The 22231-nt window shown below is 42.2% G+C and overlaps 2 protein-coding genes across 3 annotated transcripts; both read right to left on the bottom strand.

Moving 5' to 3' along the window:
• Positions 1 to 6050: 6050 nt before the first annotated feature.
• On the bottom strand, positions 6051 to 9210 carry LOC121781453 (probable CoA ligase CCL7). Of its 2 annotated transcripts, XM_042179191.1 has the most exons (7): positions 8087 to 9210; positions 7551 to 7740; positions 7030 to 7175; positions 6881 to 6948; positions 6702 to 6804; positions 6495 to 6604; positions 6051 to 6296 (listed from the first exon to the last, which is right to left on the bottom strand). In XM_042179191.1, exons 1-7 carry the CDS (start codon positions 9101 to 9103, stop codon positions 6227 to 6229), a joined length of 1704 nt encoding a protein of 567 aa, XP_042035125.1. In that variant the 5' UTR covers positions 9104 to 9210; the 3' UTR covers positions 6051 to 6226. The 2 variants fall into 2 exon arrangements, with proteins under 2 accessions (XP_042035125.1, XP_042035129.1); XM_042179195.1 differs by lacking the exon at positions 6051 to 6296 and having other exon boundaries at positions 6447 to 6604; positions 8087 to 9205.
• Positions 9211 to 11550: 2340 nt separating this feature from the next.
• On the bottom strand, positions 11551 to 16641 carry LOC121793092. The gene has a single exon (XM_042191290.1). It carries the CDS (start codon positions 16639 to 16641, stop codon positions 11551 to 11553), a length of 5091 nt encoding a protein of 1696 aa, XP_042047224.1.
• Positions 16642 to 22231: the final 5590 nt, after the last annotated feature.

The following is a 22231-nucleotide window of genomic DNA, read 5'->3' as shown; positions in this document are numbered from 1 at the left end:
TGTTGAGAGTGCCACCACAGATTGCAAACTCGACTTCCAACTTACAGCAGCTCCATACATGCAGAAAACATAGCCGGATTGGGACTTCCTTGTGTCAATGTTAGTAGCAAAATCAGAATCACAATATCCCAATAGAGGCTGTGCATCAAAATTCTTACTTCCATCAAACAGTATGCCATAATCCTGAGTACCATTCAGATACCTTAGTATCCATTTTAAAGCATGCCAATGCTCCATACCTGGATCTGCCATGTATCTGCTCACAACACTTATGGCTTGGCTGATGTCTGGCCTTGTACACACCATGGTGTACATGATGCTTCCCACTATGTTTGCATATGGGATTTTATCCATCTCTCTTCTCTGACTATCATCTTTAGGGCACTGATTTACACTGAGCTTAAACTGCTGGCTCAGGGGCACACTCACTGGTTTGCTTTTATCCATCTGAAATTTCTTGATCACATTCCTGATGTAATCTTTCTGAGTTAGCCATATCCTTTTCTTGTCTCTATCCCTTATGATCTCCATTCCAAGGATCTTCTTTGCATCTCCAAGATCCTTCATATCAAATTCAGATTTCAGATCACCTTTCACTAACTCCACCTCTTCCTTATGCTCTGCAGAGATCAGCATATCATCTACATACAATAGTAGATATGCCACAGCAACTCCACCTCTTCTCTTGATGAAGACACAATGATCATACAAAGACTTCTCAAAACCGATCTTATGCATGAACTCATTGAACCTGAGATACCACTGTCTTGAACTTTGTTTTAGACCATACAAGCTTCTTTTCAGCAAACACACCTTTCCTTCATTTCCTGGTTGGACAAAACCAGGAGGCTGCTCCATGTAAATTTTCTCTTCGAGCTCTCCATGAAGAAAGGCTGTTTTGACATCGAGTTGCTGCAATTCCCAATTTCTCTGAGCAACAATGGCAAGTAGAATCCTGATGGAGCTATGCTTTACCACAGGGGAGAATATTTCATTATAATCTACTCCCTCCTTTTGTGTAAAGCCTTTGGCCACCAACCTGGCTTTAAATCTGATTTGATTGTTGTTGAAGGCCTCAATTTTCTTCTTAAAAATCCATTTACAACCAACTGTTTTCTGATCAGTTGGCCTCAACACCAAAATCCATGTGTGATTTTTGTACAAGCTATCAATCTCCTCCTGCATGGCTAATAGCCACTGATCCTTCTCCGGACTCCTTATTGCTTCCTTGTAATTTGAAGGCTCATGATAGTCCATCTCCTCAGCTATGGCCAGTGCATAGTGCATCATATCAAAATCCTGAAATCTGGAAGGGAGCTTGATCCTTCTTCTGGTTCTGTCTCTTGCAACCAGTCTCTGTGGAGTCTTGATGTTACTTTCATGTTCAGAGGATCCACCAACACTGGTTTCTTGTGAATTTCTCACAGTATCTGGTGGACTTCTTACAGCATCAGATGAGGATTCCCTCTGACCCTCCACCTCAAACTCAACAGTCTGAACTTGCTTCATGAAGAAAGGCATTTCAGATTCCCTGAAAATAACATCCCTACTGATGACAACCTTCTTATTCCCTTCCTCACAGCACCATAATCTGTAACCTTTAACTCCAACCTGATAGCCTATCATCACACATCTGAGAGCCCTTGGTTCCAGCTTTCCTTGTTTGATGTGAGCATATGCTCTACACCCAAATGGTCTTAATTTTGAATAGTCTCCATAAGATCCATACCATCTACTATCCGGAGTCTGATTTTCAATGGCAGCAGAGGGGCATTTGTTGATTAAAACAACAGCTGTGGAGGCTGCTTCTGCCCAAAATGGTTTTGACATTCCAGATGCTATCAACATGCATCTTACCCTTTCAAGAATGGTTCTATTTATTCTCTCGGCGACCCCGTTTTGTTGTGGGTTGTGAGGCACCGTTCTATGCCTTTTAATTCCTTTTCTCTTGCAAAACTCATCAAACTCATGGGACAAAAATTCCAGCCCATTGTCAGTTCTTAGGCATCTCAAAGGCTTCCCCTTTTCTAGCTCAACTGCAGTACACCACTCCTGAAATTTCTTGAAGGTCTCTGACTTTTCTTTCATGATCATTATCCAAACCTTTCTTGAAAAATCATCAACAAATGATAAGAAATACCTGCCTCCTCCAATGCTATTTACTGGTGCAGGGCCCCATATGTCACTGTGAACATATTGGAGAGGTTGTGTTGAGTTATGTTTGCCCACTCCATATGGCAGCTTCTTGTTTTTGCCAAGAATGCATTCTTCACACGATCCAATGGCTCTTTGTATCTCTGAATCAGCCATCTGAATAATGCCTTGCTTTACCAGCTGCATCAGCCCAGTGTCCCCCACATGGCCCAGCCTAGCATGCCAATTGATGGTCTTTTGTGTGTTGTTAGCTGTTCCAGCAACTGCCTCAGCTTTCAGATAATAGAGCACATTGTTTCTGACAGCCTTCATGATCATTTGGCCATCCTTTTTGACAAGCATCTCTCCACCAAAGAGAGTCAATTCGTAGCCATTCTTCTCAAGAAGACCCAAGGATATAAGATTCCTTTTAATGGATGGGATGTATCTCACATCAGTGAGAGTTCTGAAAATTCCATTGTCCATCCTCAAACATATGCTCCCAACACCCCTTACATCACACACATGGTCATCTCCCAGCAACACCGAGCCTTCAGATTCCTTTAAATCTTGGAACCAGTCGAGATTGGAGGACATATGGAAACTGCAGCCTGAGTCCATGATCCATAGCCTTGATAATGGGCTATCCTCCACCACATTGAGAGCTCTTGCCTCTTCAATTTCCTCAGTGATAGCTGCTGTACCATCTCCTTTGTGATTTTCAGATTGCTTTTTCTTCCAAGCAAAACAATTTTGCTTGATGTGTCCTGGTTTCTTACACCAGAAGCAGCTTCTAGATTCCTTTTGATCTCCTTCCTTAGATGATCTTGGCTTCCACTTGTCAGATGGGGGTTTCTTGAATTTGAATTGTTTCTTTGAAGTTGCCTTCACATTGAGGCTTTCAGCAGCTTGATCGATTGGCTTGCTGACACATTTCTGCATTGCCTTCAGCTTTAATGCAGAAAATACCTCCTCCAAAGTCACTTTCGAATCCCTTCCAAGAAGTATTGAGTCTTTGAATTGCTCAAAACTCTGAGGCAGAGCATTCAATAACATCAAAGCTTTATCCTCATCTTTCATGGGATCATCCACACCCTCAAGATCATCTATATACTTTCGAAAATCTTCCAGCTGATCCGCCAGATTCTTGGAGTCAGAAAATCTAAAGTTGAACAATCTTTGCTTGAGATGCAACCTATTGGAGATTGACTTCTCCATATATATTTTCTCCAATTTCTCCCACACTCCCGCGGCATCATCCTCTTTCTGAACCTCCCTCAAGACTCTATCGCTGAGGCACAAGACAATCGAGCTATACGCCTTGTATTCCAGTTCTTGACATTTCGCCGCATCCATCCCTTGAATCTCTTTCTTGTCCGTCTTGGATTTCACATAATCCCAGACGCCTTGCTGCATCAGAACAGCTCTCATCTTCAATCTCCACAGGCCGAAATCATTTTCGCCGGTGAATTTCTCAACGTCGAACTTTGCGGTAGACATTGTTGAATTCGTCGTCCTTCTTCGATTCCCACAGACGGCGCCAATTTGTAATGCTATCAGATACGCGACTCAATCTTGTTATCACAACGAGATCGATTCCGGAACGAGAAGAACGAATACTTGATATGAAAATGAATAAGCAAAAAAACAATTCTTGGAGAGTCAATGGAAATCTTGTGTTTTATTTGTGTGGAAGATTACAAAACTCTTGGATGAAAAAATTCTTTTTCTTTTTCCACAGCTCGGCTCTATTTAACTAACACTTATCTAACAACTAGTTCAAACCTAACGGCTTTCATTTAAAGCTAACTAACTAGTCGCATCCGACGACGTGCATCAGTTAATGACAACTGTCAACTCCGAACTCGTTTAAGTTCGGCCAACACCGAGCACCAACACCGAGCACTGAGCACCGAGCTCAACACCGAACATTGAGCTCGGTTAATCCCTGAGCACGACTACAAACTCGACCAATCACCGAGCATGATTGCAGTTCGTCAGATCACTGAACAGCATATCGGTCCCTAATCGCCGAACAGTATATTGGTAACCGAACTGAACTGATTGTGCAGTTTTGCCCCAATCCTCATAACATCCCTTATTATATTTATGTACGAGTAGTATTTATTTAGCATCCATATTTATTGGCTACAAATTCTTTTTTCCCTTTCTTTCATAGTATAATTTTCCATAATCCAGGCGCAACATCTCTTATAAATGATTATCCCCAATAATATTATATATAAATGCATTTATTCTACATTTCTGAATTTAAATCTAGTTTTGCATAGATCAAAACCTTTTTTATTTATATACTCCCTCCATACACGAAAAATATGACACACTGTGAATGTCACGGGTTTTAATGTGAAATTGGTAAAGTAAGAGATAAAAGAAAAAAAAGTAAGAGAAAGTAGTGTTAGTGGAATGTGGAGTCCATATTATTAGACCATCTCCAACCATACTCCAAAATGAGTTTTGGTGTAGAAATCTTCTCCAACCATACACCAAAAGCAAATTCATTTTTGGTATTTTTTGTGAAACAACACCAAATATGGTGTTATTGAAAAAATTTTGTGAGACAAAAACTCAAAAATGGTGTAAATTTTGAATTTGGTGTAAATGGTTGGAGTAAAACTACTTTATGATGTGACGTATACTCGAAAATGGGTTTGAGTATGGTGTAAATGATTAGAGATGGTCTTAGTAAGAGAGAAGGGAAAAAGTAAGAGAAAAATAGTGTTAATGGAATGTGGGTCCATATTATTACTAAGAGAGGGGGAAAAAAGTAAGAGATAAGTTGTTGAAATTTTTTTCTTTTTAAAAGTGTTCAAATTTTTGTGGACAGTTAAAAATGGTAAATGTGCTATATTTTTCGTGGACGGAGAGAGTATTATATTTAGTGTATAAATTTTATCCAAATTAATCACCCTATTATTTTTATATCATTGAATTAATTATCAAAAATTCTTAAATCATCCAGATTGCATGTTGGCATACTTGATTTCGTCTAATCTTATTTTTGGAGTGTTACATTAAGACCATTCAAAGGTGTAGTAAAATAATAGTATAACACTTTTGTGAATTAGGGCTCAATGCATACTTTAATCAATATATCAATCACTTATATAGTATATTTTTGTTAAATAGTACTACCCCATAAAAATATTTTAAAAGTTGTACACTACATGCGTGGTATGTATGCATGTATATAAGGTCGCTACAGCATTATCTCAACTATGTATATTAAAAATATCACAAAAACATAAGTTTATCAATAAAAATTTGTGTTGATAAACTTATGTAATTTATTGACATGTAAATTTACATATCAACACAAAATTGAAAATTGTGTTGATAAACGTATTATATTATTGTGTTGGTATTTTTAATATATAAAATTGAAATATTCCTTAGTTCTTTATTAGAAATTAATAGTTATTTTTATCACACCTCTGCATATATATATTAATAATAGTTTTGGTTGTAATGGGAAGTTGTTGTGCAAATCAATACCATTGGATTAAAAGATCTAACGACCTCCGTTTGGCATTTGTTCTACGTTTAAGAATGGTTCTATCTTGATCACAATCCTATATATATATATATATATATATATATATATTTATATACTGTATATTCTATTTTATATACATTATGAAATTTATATAGAACGAAGTTATTGTATACAGCATGTCAGTATATTATAGACTTTAAAGAAAATACGATAATGCGTTTATTTATACTCCTATCAAATTTGTAGCCTTTTGTTTTTAATATACCAAAGGTCAAAGTCAAATTGCAAAGGCTCCATTAAATTTTGTAGGCATTTGATTTCAAACTTTGTAACCCCACTCCTAAATGTCATTTAATTTTGTGTCTCTCATTTTCAACTTTTTAGATAAACAGATGTGGACTAATTCGTAACCGTTTGTTTATAAATTACGGGTTGCGTACACAAATTCTTGTTAAGGAAAAACATATTTATTGACTTACAAGACCTAATTGTAAGAGATGCAGGTGACACGCTATTGCCCAAGAGAACGCACGCTAAATGAAGATGACCGAAATTGCAATAGATGCATGCGCCCCGCTATTGGCCAAGTGCGCCGGAAATGCGTGTCATATCATGCAATCTACGACTAGGTGTGCGAGTTTCCTGCCTGCAACGCATCAAAGTTTTTTCTTTTCTAATCAAACTTCAATCATATTGGCCCAAAATGTTTAGAATGTATATACCCCATTTCACATTACCAAATAAATGGTGACACTAGACAAGATTCTTCCAATTTGATGTGTGGTACAACAAAATAGGAGACAAGACAAGACCAAGGAGTAATATATATGGTGAAAGAGATTACAACTTTGCTCGGACTTGATCGATCAGTTCTCGCCGCAGTATTTTCCCTGAAGCCGATTTCGGGACGGTGTTAATGAACGTAACTCTCCTCAATCTTTTGAAAGGTGCAACCTTCATTATGAAATTAACGTAGTATTACGTACATCTCTAATCCATGGATTCATGTACTCTAACACAAGACTCCCAGTTATCCAGTGAAGATATGTACCTGCTCGGCCATAAATTTCTTGATATCTTCTTCGGACAGTGAGCTGCTAGGGGCACGGACAACATAAGCAGCCGGGACTTCACCAGCTTCTGCATCGGGATATCTGAAGGGAGAGTACCAAACATCAAAATGTTATCAAGAATTACTTTGCAATTACGACATCCCTAAACATGACTTACGGGATGACCACAGCATCTGATATCTCGGGATGGGAGACGAGCAGCCCTTCGAGCTCTGCTGGAGCAACCTAGCAAGAAAGGATAGTACATCACCATCATTGATAACAACAGAAGGTTAATCGATCAATATTTCTATAGAGAGTAAGTACCTGAAAGCCCTTATACTTGATGAGCTCCTTAATTCGGTCAACAACATATAACTGGCCATCCTCATCGAAGTATCCAAGATCTCCTGTATGCACCCAACCCTGTTTATCTATCGTAAGCTTCGTGGCTTGTGGATTCCTGAAATAACCTGATGAAGAAAAGAAGAGAATAAAACATTAACAATGAAAGAAAAAGGAAAAGTTAAAGAAGATGATGGCGAACATGTGTGATGGCACTTGGATTATACATTCTGAGTTTGGTCTGTTAAACAACAGACATCAAGATTCATAATGAGTAGCCACAGCATCATCAGCCTTTTGAAGAGAACATCAATTTTCGCTGAGATATTAATACTTACTGTCTACTTTGCAATTGGAGAATTAATCATCTCCCTTCATACATTATTTAACTAATCATCATCTTGATTCAAGGGAAACAAACATGCAAATATTTTCTGAGCAAGGAAAAGGACTTGCAGCACATGTAAGTATGTTTCTGCTAGTAAATTCGGCCACAGGCATACCTTGCATCATATTTGGTCCTCGCACCCAAATCTCCCCCAGCTGGGTAGGCGGAAGAGGCTTCAATGTTTCAACACTAACTATTTGACACTCCACTCCAGGAACAAGCATGCCAGCAGAACCAGAATGTCGAGGCCCTGCATAGGCATTCTCGACAGAAACAATTCCGCATGTTTCTGTCATTCCGTACCCCTGAAATAGGATGAGTTTTGGTCACAGTGCAACCAAGCTGCAGATTTATGGTCAAACTACACTAAGAATCACCAACAGCTCCAAACCTTTCTAAACCAAAGTTCCAAACAACTTTGAATTCGGCTTGACATGCTTCTTTCGTTAGTTCTAATGCTACTGTAGCTAATACTCATAAAATAGTTCATCTGATAGAAACACAATTTCCCTGTCTAGGCCTCACATAAACAAAAGATGCAGCAGAATTCACGTTCTTCATTAAGTAATTGAATTTATATATGCATAATCATGCCACAGCAGCAACAAAAATGCATACAAAAAGGATGACAAAAAATGATGGAAATATTACTTGCATAACAACAGCCTGAGGGAAATTCTTGGCACATTCCTGCATAAGCTCCTTCCCGAGAGGAGCAGCCCCCGATCCAACCTGCTTCAACGTCGGCAAATTGTACTTCTTCACCAGACTGTTCTTGGCCAATGCCAGGATGATCGGCGGCACCACCCACAGATGCGTAACTCCATACTTATCCACCGTCCTCAAAATCATCTCGAAATCGAACTTGGACATCGAAACAATAGCACTGCCTCGCTGCAGCTGCGAAAACATGATCACCGCAAGGCCGAACACGTGGAACATCGGCAGCACGCACAGAAACGCACAATTGACCTCCCCAGCCATTTCCTGATCGGCGGTAATCATCTGCGAGGCGGCGATGAAGTTCCGGTGAGTGAGAATGACGCCCTTGCTCGCGCCGGTTGTCCCTGAAGAGTAGAGCAGCGCAGCTGTGTCGTCCTGTTTGATTCCGAATGAATTGCCGTCTAAATCGACGGATCCGTCATTTTCGGCGAGCTTCGAGAACGGGGTGATTTTAGGGATTTTCCCAATCGGCGAGAGGGGTTTGCTGGAATCGCCGAGGAGAACAACGGGGAGGCCAAAATCTTTGACCTTGGGCAGCAATTCCTCGACGGTGACAATCAACTTGGCCATGGAGTCCTTGAGCTGCTTGGAGACCTCGCCGGCGGTGTAGGCGGGGTTGACGGTGGTGGCGACGGCGCCGATGGCAATAATCCCGAAGAAACAGATGGGGAACTGGATGGAATTGGGGGAGAAAATGAGGACGACGTCGTTTTTCTTGATACAGAGCTGGAGCAGGCCGTGGGCAACTTTGGACACCATGGATTTGAAGTGTGAGAAAGTGAGGGTTTGGGCGGTGTGAGCGTCGATTAGTGCGCGTTTGTCGGCGAAGAAGGAAGCGTTTCTGAAGAGGAAGGAGACCATGGAGAGGTCGGGGTTTGTGGGGAGGGATAGCGGTGGGCGTAGTGATCGAAACACGCCGTCGCGGCCATAGCCGGATTTCTCCATCTTCTTTGTTGAGTTTGTGGTGTGTGTGTGTGTGTGTGTGTGTGAAACTGATTGAATGGTTCAATGATTATTGCGTATTTCCAAACTCAACGATGCATTTAAAGCAGTTGCGATCAACTGATAAATCTAGTGATGTAAACTTAATGATTGTTGAATATACCACACGTATTACCAAGATAGCTTAATAGAGTAAACTTCTGTCGTCTTATAAATATAAATTTTATGTAATTTTAAATGATTTTTTTATATTTATTGTATTTAATAAAATTAAATAAGTGATGTAAAATTTTACATTTTAATTTCAAAATAGTTGTATTTGATAAGTCGAAAAATTAATAAAATTCTACTTTGATTTTTATGTTATTTTTTATACGTAGATCTTTTTTTGTAAATACCATAGGTCACGATTAATTAATGAGTACAGACTGCTAGTAATTAATGAATAAGCCAACATAAGTGCATTTAATTGCAATACGTATGGGTGCAAATTTAAGTGTGCTTTTTACTTAAATCTTAAAAGTTAAAATCTCGAATTTTAAACAGTTTATTTATTCCATAAATGTTGGATATGTTAATGTGGGTATGCTACTCTCTTATCTAATAAAAGATGTTTCACTTTTCTTTTTAGTTTGTCCCATTAAAGATGTCCATTTACATTTTTGGTAAAACTTCCTCCTCACATTAATATAAAAATTATATTTTCCCTCTCAACTTCACACACAAAACAAAACCTCATAAAATCTCATGTCGTCCCACAAGTGTGACATCTTTTGTGGGACGGAGGGAGTACATATCTTATGTGAGCATTAATCTCGTTTAACGCACGTTTAGTGTTGTTCGTTTTGATATATATATTTAGTTTGGTTCTAATACATTAAAAATGTTATTGAAAATTTTAATTTCACAAAATTCATAAAATCTATGCTCGATTTACTCGTTTTCTTGATAATTTCAAATAAATTAATAAAATAACAAATTAACTTTGGCCTTTATGAATTTTGTGAAATTAAAATTTTTAATAATATTTTTTAGTGTATTAGAATCAAACTAAATATATAAATCAAAATGAACAATACTAAACGTGCGTAAGGTATGTAACATATTATTCGTATGTGAATACTTTACCACATTGTATACTTCATTGAGAAATTGTTAACTATGTATAGTGCGAGGTTTGATCTGCTGCTAATTTTTCTTAAGTTGCAAACTTGCTAACTCATCAATGTAATGTATTAAAAATGTCAACATAAACTTAAGTTGATATTTTAATACATTGTGTTGACATTAATATTTAAATGTCAACACAAATATGTGTTGACATTTTAATTGATCATGTTGACATTTTTAATACACTGCGTTGATGAGTTAGCAAGTTGGCAACTTAAGAAAAGTTAGCAACATATCACACCCCTATATAGTGCTATATAAATTAATATTTTCATTTTTTCTTTTTTACTATAGTGATGGTCCAACTCTTGAAAGTTATCGCACTCAAATTTCCAGTGATTAAGTGCCTTTAACTTTCCAGCAATGTTTTCATACTTTCCAGTAATGTTTTCATAAGAAAGTAGTATTCAATTCTTTATCTCCAAAATTTTTTTAATACGATTTTCCGAAATAATAAGTATTACCATAAAACAACAAAGATAATTACTCCAAAAACAAACTTTGTGGATTAAATAAGCCGAATTCCTGCCTCTGGGAAAGATTAGAATATTGTAGTGAGACAGTGATGTTTACCTGTTGCACTGGAAGTCAATAAACTTCCAATTTATTTAATTATATACATTGCACAAAATGACTTTTAATTTGAGGTTCACATATATACAAATATCATATTACACACCACCTCATGTGATGGTAATTAAACATCAGTACTCTCGTTTATTCCGCATTTTTATAAGTATCTAAAATCAAATAGTACTTTGTTTTAGTTCAATTAGATCAGCATAACAGATAAGTTGGACTTATTTAATTGGACGTAAATTTGATTATGAAAATGAATTTAGACGTTATTTTTTGTATTTCCACCTTTGATAAGTGCAATGTTTATATGTTACAGACGTGCTCCGTAACAATTAGTTATCTTCCTTCTCGTGGGAACTAGCAATCGACCTGTCGACAATCTCGGAGGAAGATCACGGGTTTTGTTGAGTTGTGGACGTTCTCCACTCAGCAACAAAGTTACGATAATTCGGGCTTCTTGGAATGCAAGATAGGTTTAGGGAAAATATTTCATTCATAAAAATAATGTGTTGATGAAATACCCTATTTTATACTAGAAACCCTAGGGCGGTTCGACGTATCCTAATTCATCCGGGAAAGAACCGCAAAGAAAACCCGAACGGGGCTTATACATCAGGCCCGACTCAACAATAAGTAAATTAATGTTTCAAAAATACTAAAACATAAAAGGAAAGAAATAAAAAAGAAACAAAACGAATCGGCTAATTCTTGAACTTGTTCGGCGCCTTGAGCTTGTCTCTCGGCCTCAAGGATCTCTTCGACACAATCAATTCTTCACTTCGGTCATTCACGCACTGCGTCGTGCTGCTCGGCTGCGTCGTGCTGCTCGGCTCCGGAAGCGCTGCGTCGTGCTGCTCGGCTGTTGTCACCTCCAGCTCGGCATGCCGCTCTGCTGCGCCGTGCTGCTCGGCTGTTGTCGCCTCCAGCTCGGCATGCCGCTCTGCTGTTGCGTCTGGTGGCGGGGGTCTCGTATCAACCCCCCCTCCGTTAACAATCGCCTTGTCCACAAGGCGAACCTCCGGGAACTGCCTACCAATCGCCTCGACCGGCTCCCAAGTAGGTGTGAAAGCATCATCTTCCCACTGCACCAAGCACTGTCGCTCCGGTCGGTCGCCCCGCCAGCTGACGCGCTCCTCCAACACTGCCACGGGACGCACCACTGGCCTATCCCCCACAAACACGGGAGGCAATTTCACTCCGTCCACATCCCCGTCGCCCGCCACAAATTCACGCAACAAGCTCACGTGGAACACATTGTGGACTCTACTACCCTCCGGAAGACGTAATTTGTATGCCACCGGGCCCACCCTCTCCAAAATTTCGAAGGGGCCATAGAACCGTGGCGCCAGCTTTGCCGACAACGGTTTCGCAACCGAGTGCTGCCTGTACGGTTGCAGTTTCAGCCATACGACATCGCCCACGTCAAACTCCACGTGCCTGCGGTGTCTGTTTGCCACATCCGTCATTCGCTGCTGGGCCTGCAAGAGGTTTCGCCGTAACGTGACCAGCAGCTCCCCACGCTCTTTGATAATATCTGCCACATTAGGCGGCGTTTTTGCTGACGGCGGGGACGCCACTAACGTGGGCGGCTCACGCCCATACAATGCTTTATAAGGTGTCATGCCCAGCGCAGAGTGATGGGAACAGTTTAGAGCTAACTCCGCCCATGGTAAAAAATTCGTCCATCTTGAAGGTTTATCGGAAGCAAATGCTCGCAGATACTGCTCCAAACCCCGATTACGGACTTCCGTCTGGCCATCCGACTGCGGATGGTAGGCGGTGGAAAAGTGAAGCTTGGTGCCGCTCAGACGCATCATCTCCTCCCATGTTGCGTTGAGGAACACCGAATCTCTATCCGACACCAAGGTTTTAGGGAACCCGTGGTGCCGGACCACCGTATTCACAAACAGCTGCGCCACTCGGGAGGCGTCAAATTTAGGAGGTAGGGGGGCGAAATGAGCATATTTTGAAAGCCTATCCACCACCACCATAATGGTTGTATACCCCCGGGACTGGGGCAGCCCGGTGATGAAGTCCATTGACACATCCTCCCATACTTGCGACGGGACGGGTAGCGGCTGCAATAGCCCCGCCGGCTTTCGCGTTGAATACTTCGTGGACTGGCACACCACACACTCGTTCACAAACGTCACTACATCTTTGCGCATGTTTGGCCAATAAAACCCCGCCGCCAATAGGCGGAATGTTCTCTCGTGTCCCGGATGACCCGCCATCGGCGAGCAATGGTGTTCCTTTAGTAACGTCCGTTTTGCCTTGGACTCCGCGCTCACCAACACCCTGCGATGGTAATATATCAGGCCATCGGCCCATGATAAGTGCGAGGGCGCGTCGCCTGATTTGATTTTGGCCGAGAGTTCCACTAGTTCGGGTAGGGAGGCCGCCTCCTCGCGCAACACGCGCAATATATCAGGTACAGGCTTAGCGACGACTGGTAGGAGCTGGACCGCGTCCACATCCGTCGTGACTTCGACGGGAGCGTCGTCTGTCGCAGGCAAATCGGGATGCGGGCTCGGCACGTCGTGCTGCCGGGACAAGGCATCTGCCGCCTTGTTCATGCTGCCTCTCTTGTACTCGATCACAAACTTATATCCCATCAACTTTCTAACATAGAGTTGTTGGTCTGGGGTCTGGACCACTTGTTGTAACAGCTCTTTCAAACTCCTCTGATCCGTTCTAATGATGAACTCACGCCCCAATAGATACTGTCGCCATTTTTGCACGGCCTCCACAATAGCATATAATTCCTTATGATACGTAGATGCCACCCTCCTGCGAGGTCCCAGTTTCTTACTGAAAAACGCAATGGGGTGATCCCGTTGCATTAGCACCGCGCCAATGCCCACGTCGCACGCGTCAGTCTCCACGCAAAATGGCAAGTCGAAATTCGGCAATTGGAGGACCGGAGCTGATGTCATCGCCTGCTTCAGAGCTGCGAACGCCTTCTCGGCTTCGGGGCCCCATCGAAAAGCCTCTTTTTTAAGTAAATCTGTTAAGGGCGCCGCGATCATCGCGTAGTGGGCGACGAAACGGCGGTAGTAGCCTGTCAACCCTAAAAAACCTCGCAGTTGCCGTACCGTTCCCGGCTTAGGCCACGCCGTCATCGCCTGTATTTTGGTCGGGTCGGCCTTGAGATGGCCTTCGTCAATGATGTGCCCTAAATACTCCACCGACATACTACAAAATGAACACTTCGAAAGCTTCACGAAGAAGTTATTAGCATGGAGCAGTTCCAGAACGGCTTCCAGGTGGCTACTATGCAGCTCAATGGTCGGGCTATAAATCAAAATGTCATCGAAGAAAACGATAACACATTTTCTGAGAAGTGGCTGGAAAATAGCATTCATCGCCGCCTGGAAGGTGGACGGTGCGTTTGTCAACCCGAAAGGCATCACGAGAAACTCGAAATGCCCATCATGAGTTCTAAAAGCGGTTTTGAAAATGTCGTCCCCGTTCATTCGAATTTGGTGATACCCCGAGCGAAGATCCAACTTAGTGAAGTACCTAGCACCTCCCAACTCGTCAAATAGTTCTTCTGCCGTAGGAATGGGGAAATGATCCGGCACGGTGGCCTTATTGAGGGCTCGGTAATCAATGCAAAACCGAAAAGTGCCATCCTTTTTTCGGATCAGCAATACCGGGGACGAGAACGGGCTGTGACTATGGCGAATGATACCCTGTTCCAGCATATCGCGAACCTGCCTTTCGATTTCCGTCTTCTGGAAGTAGGGGTACCTGTACGGTCTAACATTAATCGGCCGTGTACCGGGTAGGAGATGAATTCGGTGATCAAACTGCCGCGGCGGGGGCATGCCACTAGGCTGTTCAAACACCGCTCGGTGTGTGTTTAAAACCGCGAGAATTCCGTTCGGCAAGCCCGGAGGAAAGTCCTCCCTGCTGCTTCCCTCCACTGCCTCAGTGCCGCTGTCAATCGGTACAATCTCATAGAACTCGTGGTCCGTTGGTTGCGTCGTTAATGTGTATAACGAGTGAAGGGATATTTGTTTTGGCCCCGGTATCAAGCCTTGTAAGAAAACCGGTCGCTCTCCGTGAGTAAATTCCAACGTTTTTCTGACGAAATCCGCCGACACCTTCCCCAGCGATTCCAACCAACGCATTCCCAAAATCACATCTGGCCCATGGTGAGCGAGAATATGGAGATCCACCACAAATATGTTGCCCTGCAGCGTCAGCTTGGTGCCCCGCGCTATGTGGGTGCAGAGCAGGGATGCTCCGTTACCTACCAACACCCGGAATGGTCTGATGGGTGTTAGGTCCAACTGGAGTATTTCGGCGATGCGTGGCTGGAGGAAATCCAATGTCGCGCCTGTGTCGATCAATACCCGCACGTTGGTTACGCCCAACGTGCCCTGTACAATGAACGGTTTCGAGCTCCCTCGGCCATCCAAGGCGTGAAGGTGCGATAGATCAGCCGTAATTAGTTCGTCCTCCGGCACTTGATCTCCCGCGGTATCCTCCTGCAGGTTGTCAGCATCGTCATCCATATAGCAAAGAAGTTTGACCTTACAGACGTGGCCTGCGACCCATTTTTCAGGGCAATGGTAACAAAGCCCTCGGCGTGCCCGCTCCGATTTCTCGGCGTTAGACACCCTGATTGGGTATACCCGTGCCTTGTCCGCGTCACGTCCCTGAAGTTCTTGCGGCTGTGGTCCAGAAATTGGGGTCGAACCGGGGATCGGGGGGGCCCTCTGCTCCTTCCCTGACCACTGGCGTCGCGGATATGGCGACGGTTGGTGCGGTCGCTCGTCTTGTGTTGCAGCCAAGCGCAATGCCAATGCCATTGCCTCCGCTAATGAAACCGGGTTCTGCAATTCGATCTTCTCTTGCAAGGGTTGCTTGAGCCCTTGGATAAAAATAGGAATCAGAGATGACTCCGATAAATCGGTCACCCGATTGAGGTACCGTTCGAACGTTGCGTGGTAGTCTGCTACGGTAGACGTCTGAACCAGCTTGGCGATCAGACCCGTGTAATTTCTGAAGCTCTGTGGGTCAAAGCGATGTCTGACGTCGTCCAGGAACTCCGGCCACGTTACAAAACCATTGGTCTCCCTATAATTGAATATCCATTCCGAAGCGGGGGGGTCAAACAGCATCACTACATAATGCAGACGCTCAGACTCCGGGATCCGTTTGTGATCGAAATAATATTGTACGCGGGATATCCAATTTGGCGCATCCGCCCCGTTAAAGTGGGGCGCGTCCATCTTCAAGCCGGAAGAGTAATCGGTTCCCTGGCGGGGAAAACGCTCTCGGCGCTGAGGCGGGTCCCAGCAGGAGACACCGCGATCCTCGTGCGGATCCTCGTCCCAATCGTCGTGCCTCTGAGGTGGATCCCAATTGTCCCGACGGCGACCCGTTCGATACTCCGTCACATCGCGCCGCTGCGAAAAACGGCCTCCTCCACCCCGATCACCGCGACCACCCCGAGACGGGCGTCCCCGACCTCGATCCTGGTGTCGGTATGAACGGTCAAGATCCTCACGTACTGGCCGACCGTGCCCTCGATACTCCTCCCATTCGTGTTCGGCATCGTCCCAAACTTGGGTGTGATCAGCCGCTTGTGGATGCGGTCGGCGCTCCAAGGTTTCGACCCGACGGTCCATCTTATCAAAGCGTTCATTTAACTGCGCGAACCCTAGCGTGATCGGATCCGTTGATTGGGACCGACCCCCTGACTCGGCTACTTGGCGCTGTGGCGCCGGCCCTAGATGTAGTGCCGACGACGTCTCGGCTCTCGGGTAATCCGAAGCCATCTGATTCGCCGTTGTTATAGATGTTGAGTTACGGGATGAAAGCACCAGTTGTTACAGACGTGCTCCGTAACAATTAGTTATCTTCCTTCTCGTGGGAACTAGCAATCGACCTGTCGACAATCTCGGAGGAAGATCACGGGTTTTGTTGAGTTGTGGACGTTCTCCACTCAGCAACAAAGTTACGATAATTCGGGCTTCTTGGAATGCAAGATAGGTTTAGGGAAAATATTTCATTCATAAAAATAATGTGTTGATGAAATACCCTATTTTATACTAGAAACCCTAGGGCGGTTCGACGTATCCTAATTCATCCGGGAAAGAACCGCAAAGAAAACCCGAACGGGGCTTATACATCAGGCCCGACTCAACAATAAGTAAATTAATGTTTCAAAAATACTAAAACATAAAAGGAAAGAAATAAAAAGAAACAAAACGAATCGGCTAATTCTTGAACTTGTTCGGCGCCTTGAGCTTGTCTCTCGGCCTCAAGGATCTCTTCGACACAATCAATTCTTCACTTCGGTCATTCACGCACTGCGTCGTGCTGCTCGGCTGCGTCGTGCTGCTCGGCTCCGGAAGCGCTGCGTCGTGCTGCTCGGCTGTTGTCGCCTCCAGCTCGGCATGCCGCTCTGCTGCGCCGTGCTGCTCGGCTGTTGTCGCCTCCAGCTCGGCATGCCGCTCTGCTGTTGCGTCTGGTGGCGGGGGTCTCGTATCATTATATCTTCAAAACTTTGTTCAAACTGCACACAAACAGGTATCTGTGTGTTTGGTATTTTGTGGAGTGATATGGATTCAATTGTTATGTTGACATAAAATGATGCTCTTTTGTTTGGTAATGCTATTAGGAGCTAGGTTTTAAAACTTTAAATGTATATGGTTTTGGGTTTTAGTGATAGTATCTAATTAAGCCTAAGAATCTTGGGATTCATGAATTTAGGACACATCAAACTATTGTAACATTACGTTACTAGACAGCATTTAAGCCATTTTATGTAAGAGACACATCAAACTCGTGTGCCTTTATTTTCAGGATACATACGCATGCATCACTGTCTATAATGTACACAACCAAAGATAAGCAAGAGATGCTATAGGTTAAATACTAAACAATGTTTATTCTAATATACATGTAATAAATTGTACCGTAAAATATTTTAAAATTTTATTTAACCAAAAAATACTACACTATATGTGAACTAATAAAAATATTGATTCATAAAGTATTTTAATGGTTTGATTTGGTAATAATAAGTACGAATTGATAAAATAAAGGCTAAGAGAAGAAAAAATGCTCTCAAATGCTTGATCCATGAACTTCTTAATTAATTAAAAGACCAATCACTCAACCAATAGGCTACTAACTATTATGACATTTGTTAAAAACTCATATTTCTCTATGCACGGAAGAGCGATTTTGCTATTTCCGGCTTGATCCTAAGAGAAATTTAGGCTCTCCGAACGGCCGGGATTGGAAAATTTTGTACTCCATTTAAATAGTTATCCTCGTCGATTTCTGGTTTGCTTTTGAATATCACGTGGAGTTGGTAACAATTGTTAACGGGTCGGATTTTCAGTCCTGGAGGCCCGTTTTGTTATGGGCCTCTGCCCAATATTGGCCCTATCCACTTCATTCTATTTTAGCCCATATAGATATTCAAGATCGCCAGGCTCATACATTAACCGTATTCTATGATGGGAATTAAAAAAATTTAATTATGGAAAACGGCGATTAAATAAGTGATTGATTAATTACATACGGCTATGTTATATTGTTATTATTTAATGAATAAAGCATGCTATATTCCACACCGAAGTTCGAATTGCGTAAAGAAACTGATTTATACACCTTTATACTCCCTCCGTCCCATAAAAATACGTGCACTTTCTATTTTCGTCCGTCCCACAAAAATATATACATTCCACTAACACTACTTTAACTACCATTCTCCTCATCTCTCATACTTCACCATACTTTTCTCTTCCTCTCTGTTACTTTACTAATTTTATCTTAATTCTTGTGTCATACCCAAAGCCCATATTTTTATGGGACGGAGGGAGTATTAGATATTATACCTTTGAGAATAAGTCCTCTCTAATTATTAAAACACAATCATTAATTTGCATGATAACCAAAAATATAGAAAATAAAATAATCCAAGGAGTGTGGTTGAGTAATGAGTACCATGCAATTCTTCTATCCTTAGTCAAATGGTCAGGTGGTCAATAATTGCCTTTGTATATGAATACCGGATCCGACAATAAATATTCTTTATATTATACAAAAATAAATAAAATAGATAATATATATTTTTAAAATATAACAAGAGCTTATTTAATTACAAATGGGCTGAACCCTCCATGAATATGATATGTCATGGGCTACACACCGGCCCAATAACCAACTTCCCAATTAAAGAAAACTATTGCCCATTTATTTAAGGGATAACTGCCTTAAAAGTCATGAACTTTGCCCGAATTCCGGTTTTTCCCACGAGCCATTTTTTTGGCGTATAAAGTCACGAACTTTACTTTTTGTCGCCGATTTCTCATGGTGTGTTTTCCGGCAAACGAGTGAGATGACGTGTCGCGTTTAATTGACCTGGCGGATCGTGGCAGCTGACATGGAAGCTGATATGGTAATAAAATTAAAAAATAAAAACACAAAAAACAATTTAAAATTAATAATTTAAATCTAAACCTAATATCCCCCACCCCAACTCCAACACAAAAAACAATTGACCTGCGACGACGATGAACCAATCGACCAGGAACGTTGAGGCGACGCCATGGAGTGCTTGGCCGGGTTTCTTCCCAGACAAGCCGAATCCGAACCCGTAAGTTTATGTTTACCATTGTTTGGAGTATGTGGCCGGATAAAACTATAAAATTGTTTGGTTGTGTTGATTTTTTCAAAATTATTTGGAGTATCCTCAAGTTTGGTTGTGTTGATTCTTTCAGTGAACCCTTTCTGCTGCGGATTTACCATGGGGGTAAATTTATACCTGATGGGAGGATTTGCGAGAAATACGTAGGTGGGGAAATGTGGGAAGGCAGTGGGTTTGATCAAGATAGGTTTGGGTACTTTGACCTAGTGGATGAACTGAATAAACTAGGGTTTCATAGCTGGGATAGACTATGCTTCAAGAGAAAATGGGGAATGGAGTTTCTTAACATAAAGGGTGATGCAGATGTGATGTTAATGTTGAAGTTTCTGACAACAGTTAGGCAACAAATTTGTGATGTGTATGTTGTAGGTGGGAAGGGTGGGCTTGAGAACATTGATAAAGATAAATCAGTGGGTGGGGGAGACAATGTGGGTGAGGAAGCTGCCATGAATAGAGTGGAAGTGTTTGAGTCAGTGAAAATGAGTAAGGTTGATACTGTGAATAAGAGCATGTCTACCAGAAGGAGTAGAAAAGAAACAACTACAAGGGCTGGCAAGTTAAAGTCTATTTCTACCGAAGATGTTGTGGAGAAGAATGCTGAAAGTAGTGTTAAGAAAAGTTTGTTCCAGTCTTCCAAGAAGTCAGTGGTTGAAAATATGGGTGATTCAGTGGGGAATAGGAAGGCAGCAGCAGCTAAGGAGGTGGGAAAGAGTGTGGGTGAAGGTGTGGGAGGTGAGGATAATGATGCTGAGGACTTGGGTTATAATGTGGGAACTATAAGTGAATCTGTGGGGATGAGAGATATAACTGAGGAGAGTGTGGGGGATAAGACTGATTACAGTCTGGGAGTGGGTCTGGGAGATGACAGTGAAGATGATGGGAGTTATATGCCATCTTCTGAAGATGAGGAAACTGATGATGACATGGAGGCTGAGGAGTTGGTATCCGAGGATGAGGAATACACTCAGGGAAGGAAGAAAGTAAAAGAGAACAAGGAGAATGAGTTTGTTGTTACAGATGACATATTTTATGGCACAGTGAGTGGATGGAAGCAAAGTGAATATGTTTCTAAGGATGAGAATTCTGAAGAAGGGGACATATACTCTAGCTCAACTGATTCTCAGGATGAAGGGAGGAAAAGGTTAGAAAGGCATGCAAAGGTGATGTATGATCCACGGAGTGATCATAAGAGTTTGAAATTGTGTCTGGGTATGGGTTTTATTGATGGTTTTCAAGCAAGGGATGCTTTGACAGACAATGCTGTGGAAAATGGTAGGGAGATTCATTTTAAGAGAGCAAATAGGAAGCAATTTGAGGCAGGTTGTAAGAGTCCTTGCAAATGGTTCTGTTCCGGGAGTTTAGTGAAGATGAATGGATCTATAGTGATAAAGAACCTTGAACCTGAACACACATGTCCTAGAGCTATGAGGAATAAGATTGTGACCTCCAATTGGATAGCCAGAAAATACTTGCATGTGTTTAGAATTAGGCCAGAGTTCAGTTGCAAAGAGTTGGGTAGGGACTTGATGCAACGGTTTGCATTTGATGCAACCAAATGGAGGCTATACCACTCTAAGAGAAAGGCAATTGAGATGCTGAGGGGAACCGTGGAAGCTCATTATGCTAAAATAAGGAGCTATATTCTGGAGTTGAGCAAGCCTGACAGAGAAGGGAGGTTTGAACTACATGTAGATGTAGGTTCTGTTTTCAAGGCATTGTACATTGGGTTCAGTGGTCTAAGAAAGAGTTTCAAGGAGGGGTGCAGACCTGTGATTGGTCTAGATGGGGCTTTCCTTAAGACTTATCTTGGTGGTATATTGCTAACAGCGGTTGGGACTGATGGAAACAACCAAATGTACCCCATTGCATGGGCAGTGGTTGAGGCTGAAAATGAAGTTTGCTGGACTTGGTTCATCAAAATTGTTGCTGAAGAGTTGGAATTGGGTGAAGGGGTAGGAGTTACCATTATCAGTGATCAACAGAAGGTTTATTCTCTTTTTTCATACTGTGATCTACCTTGTTATATGTTGTCTACTGACACTAACATTGTTGCTGGATAGGGACTGGAGAATGCAGTACAAAGTCTACTTCCATTAGCTGAGCATAGAAACTGTGCAAGACACATCTATGCAAACTGGAAGAAAACACACAAAGGTCCTCTGTTGAAGCAGCATTTCTGGAAGATAGTTAGGAGTACTTACCTGGAGGAGTACGAGCTTGCTTGCAGAGAGCTTGAGAAGGAAGATGGCCAAACATATGCAGATTTGATGGATAAGAATCCAAGCAGATTCTGTAAGGCATTTCTAACCCCTGGCAACTGCTCCGATGCCATTCTAAACAATGTTTGTGAATGTTTCAATTCCTATATACTCGAAGCAAGGAGTAAGCATGTGTTAGATATGCTAGATGATATGAGAACCAAACTAATGGAGAGGCTTTATAGAAAGGGGATAGAAGTGGAGACTATTGGAAGTGATTCAACTGTGTGCAAAAAAGTCAGGAAGAAATTAGAAGCTATGGTATATGAAAGTAGAAACTGTACCACAATTCCTGCGGTTGGGGGGAAATTTGAAGTTGGACATTTTGAAGATAGGTTTGTAGTGACTCATTCCTTAAAGATGTGTGGGTGTAGGAAATGGGATTTGTCTGGCATCCCATGTATTCATGCATGCGCTGCTATTCATTTTCTCAAGCAAAATGTTGAT

This window comes from Salvia splendens, chromosome 2 (assembly GCF_004379255.2).
Source record: "Salvia splendens isolate huo1 chromosome 2, SspV2, whole genome shotgun sequence".
NCBI classification, from domain to species: Eukaryota; Viridiplantae; Streptophyta; class Magnoliopsida; order Lamiales; family Lamiaceae; genus Salvia; species Salvia splendens.
This window is presented reverse-complemented; position numbering and strand designations above follow the sequence as displayed.

Bases quoted from the DNA above. Each gene is read 5' to 3' on its own strand.
- LOC121781453 (XM_042179191.1), bottom strand. From the start codon at position 9,103: ATGGAGAAATCCGGCTATGGCCGCGACGGCGTGTTTCGATCACTACGC. The intron at 7,741-8,086 runs GTAATATTTCCA...ATCCTATTTCAG, and splicing joins CTCAGGCTGTTGTTATGCAA to GGGTACGGAATGACAGAAAC. The intron at 6,297-6,494 runs GTAATCTCTTTC...GATGCGTTGCAG, and splicing joins GATCAAGTCCGAGCAAAGTT to GCAGGAAACTCGCACACCTA.
- LOC121793092 (XM_042191290.1), bottom strand. From the start codon at position 16,641: ATGGCTTCGGATTACCCGAGAGCCGAGACGTCGTCGGCACTACATCTA.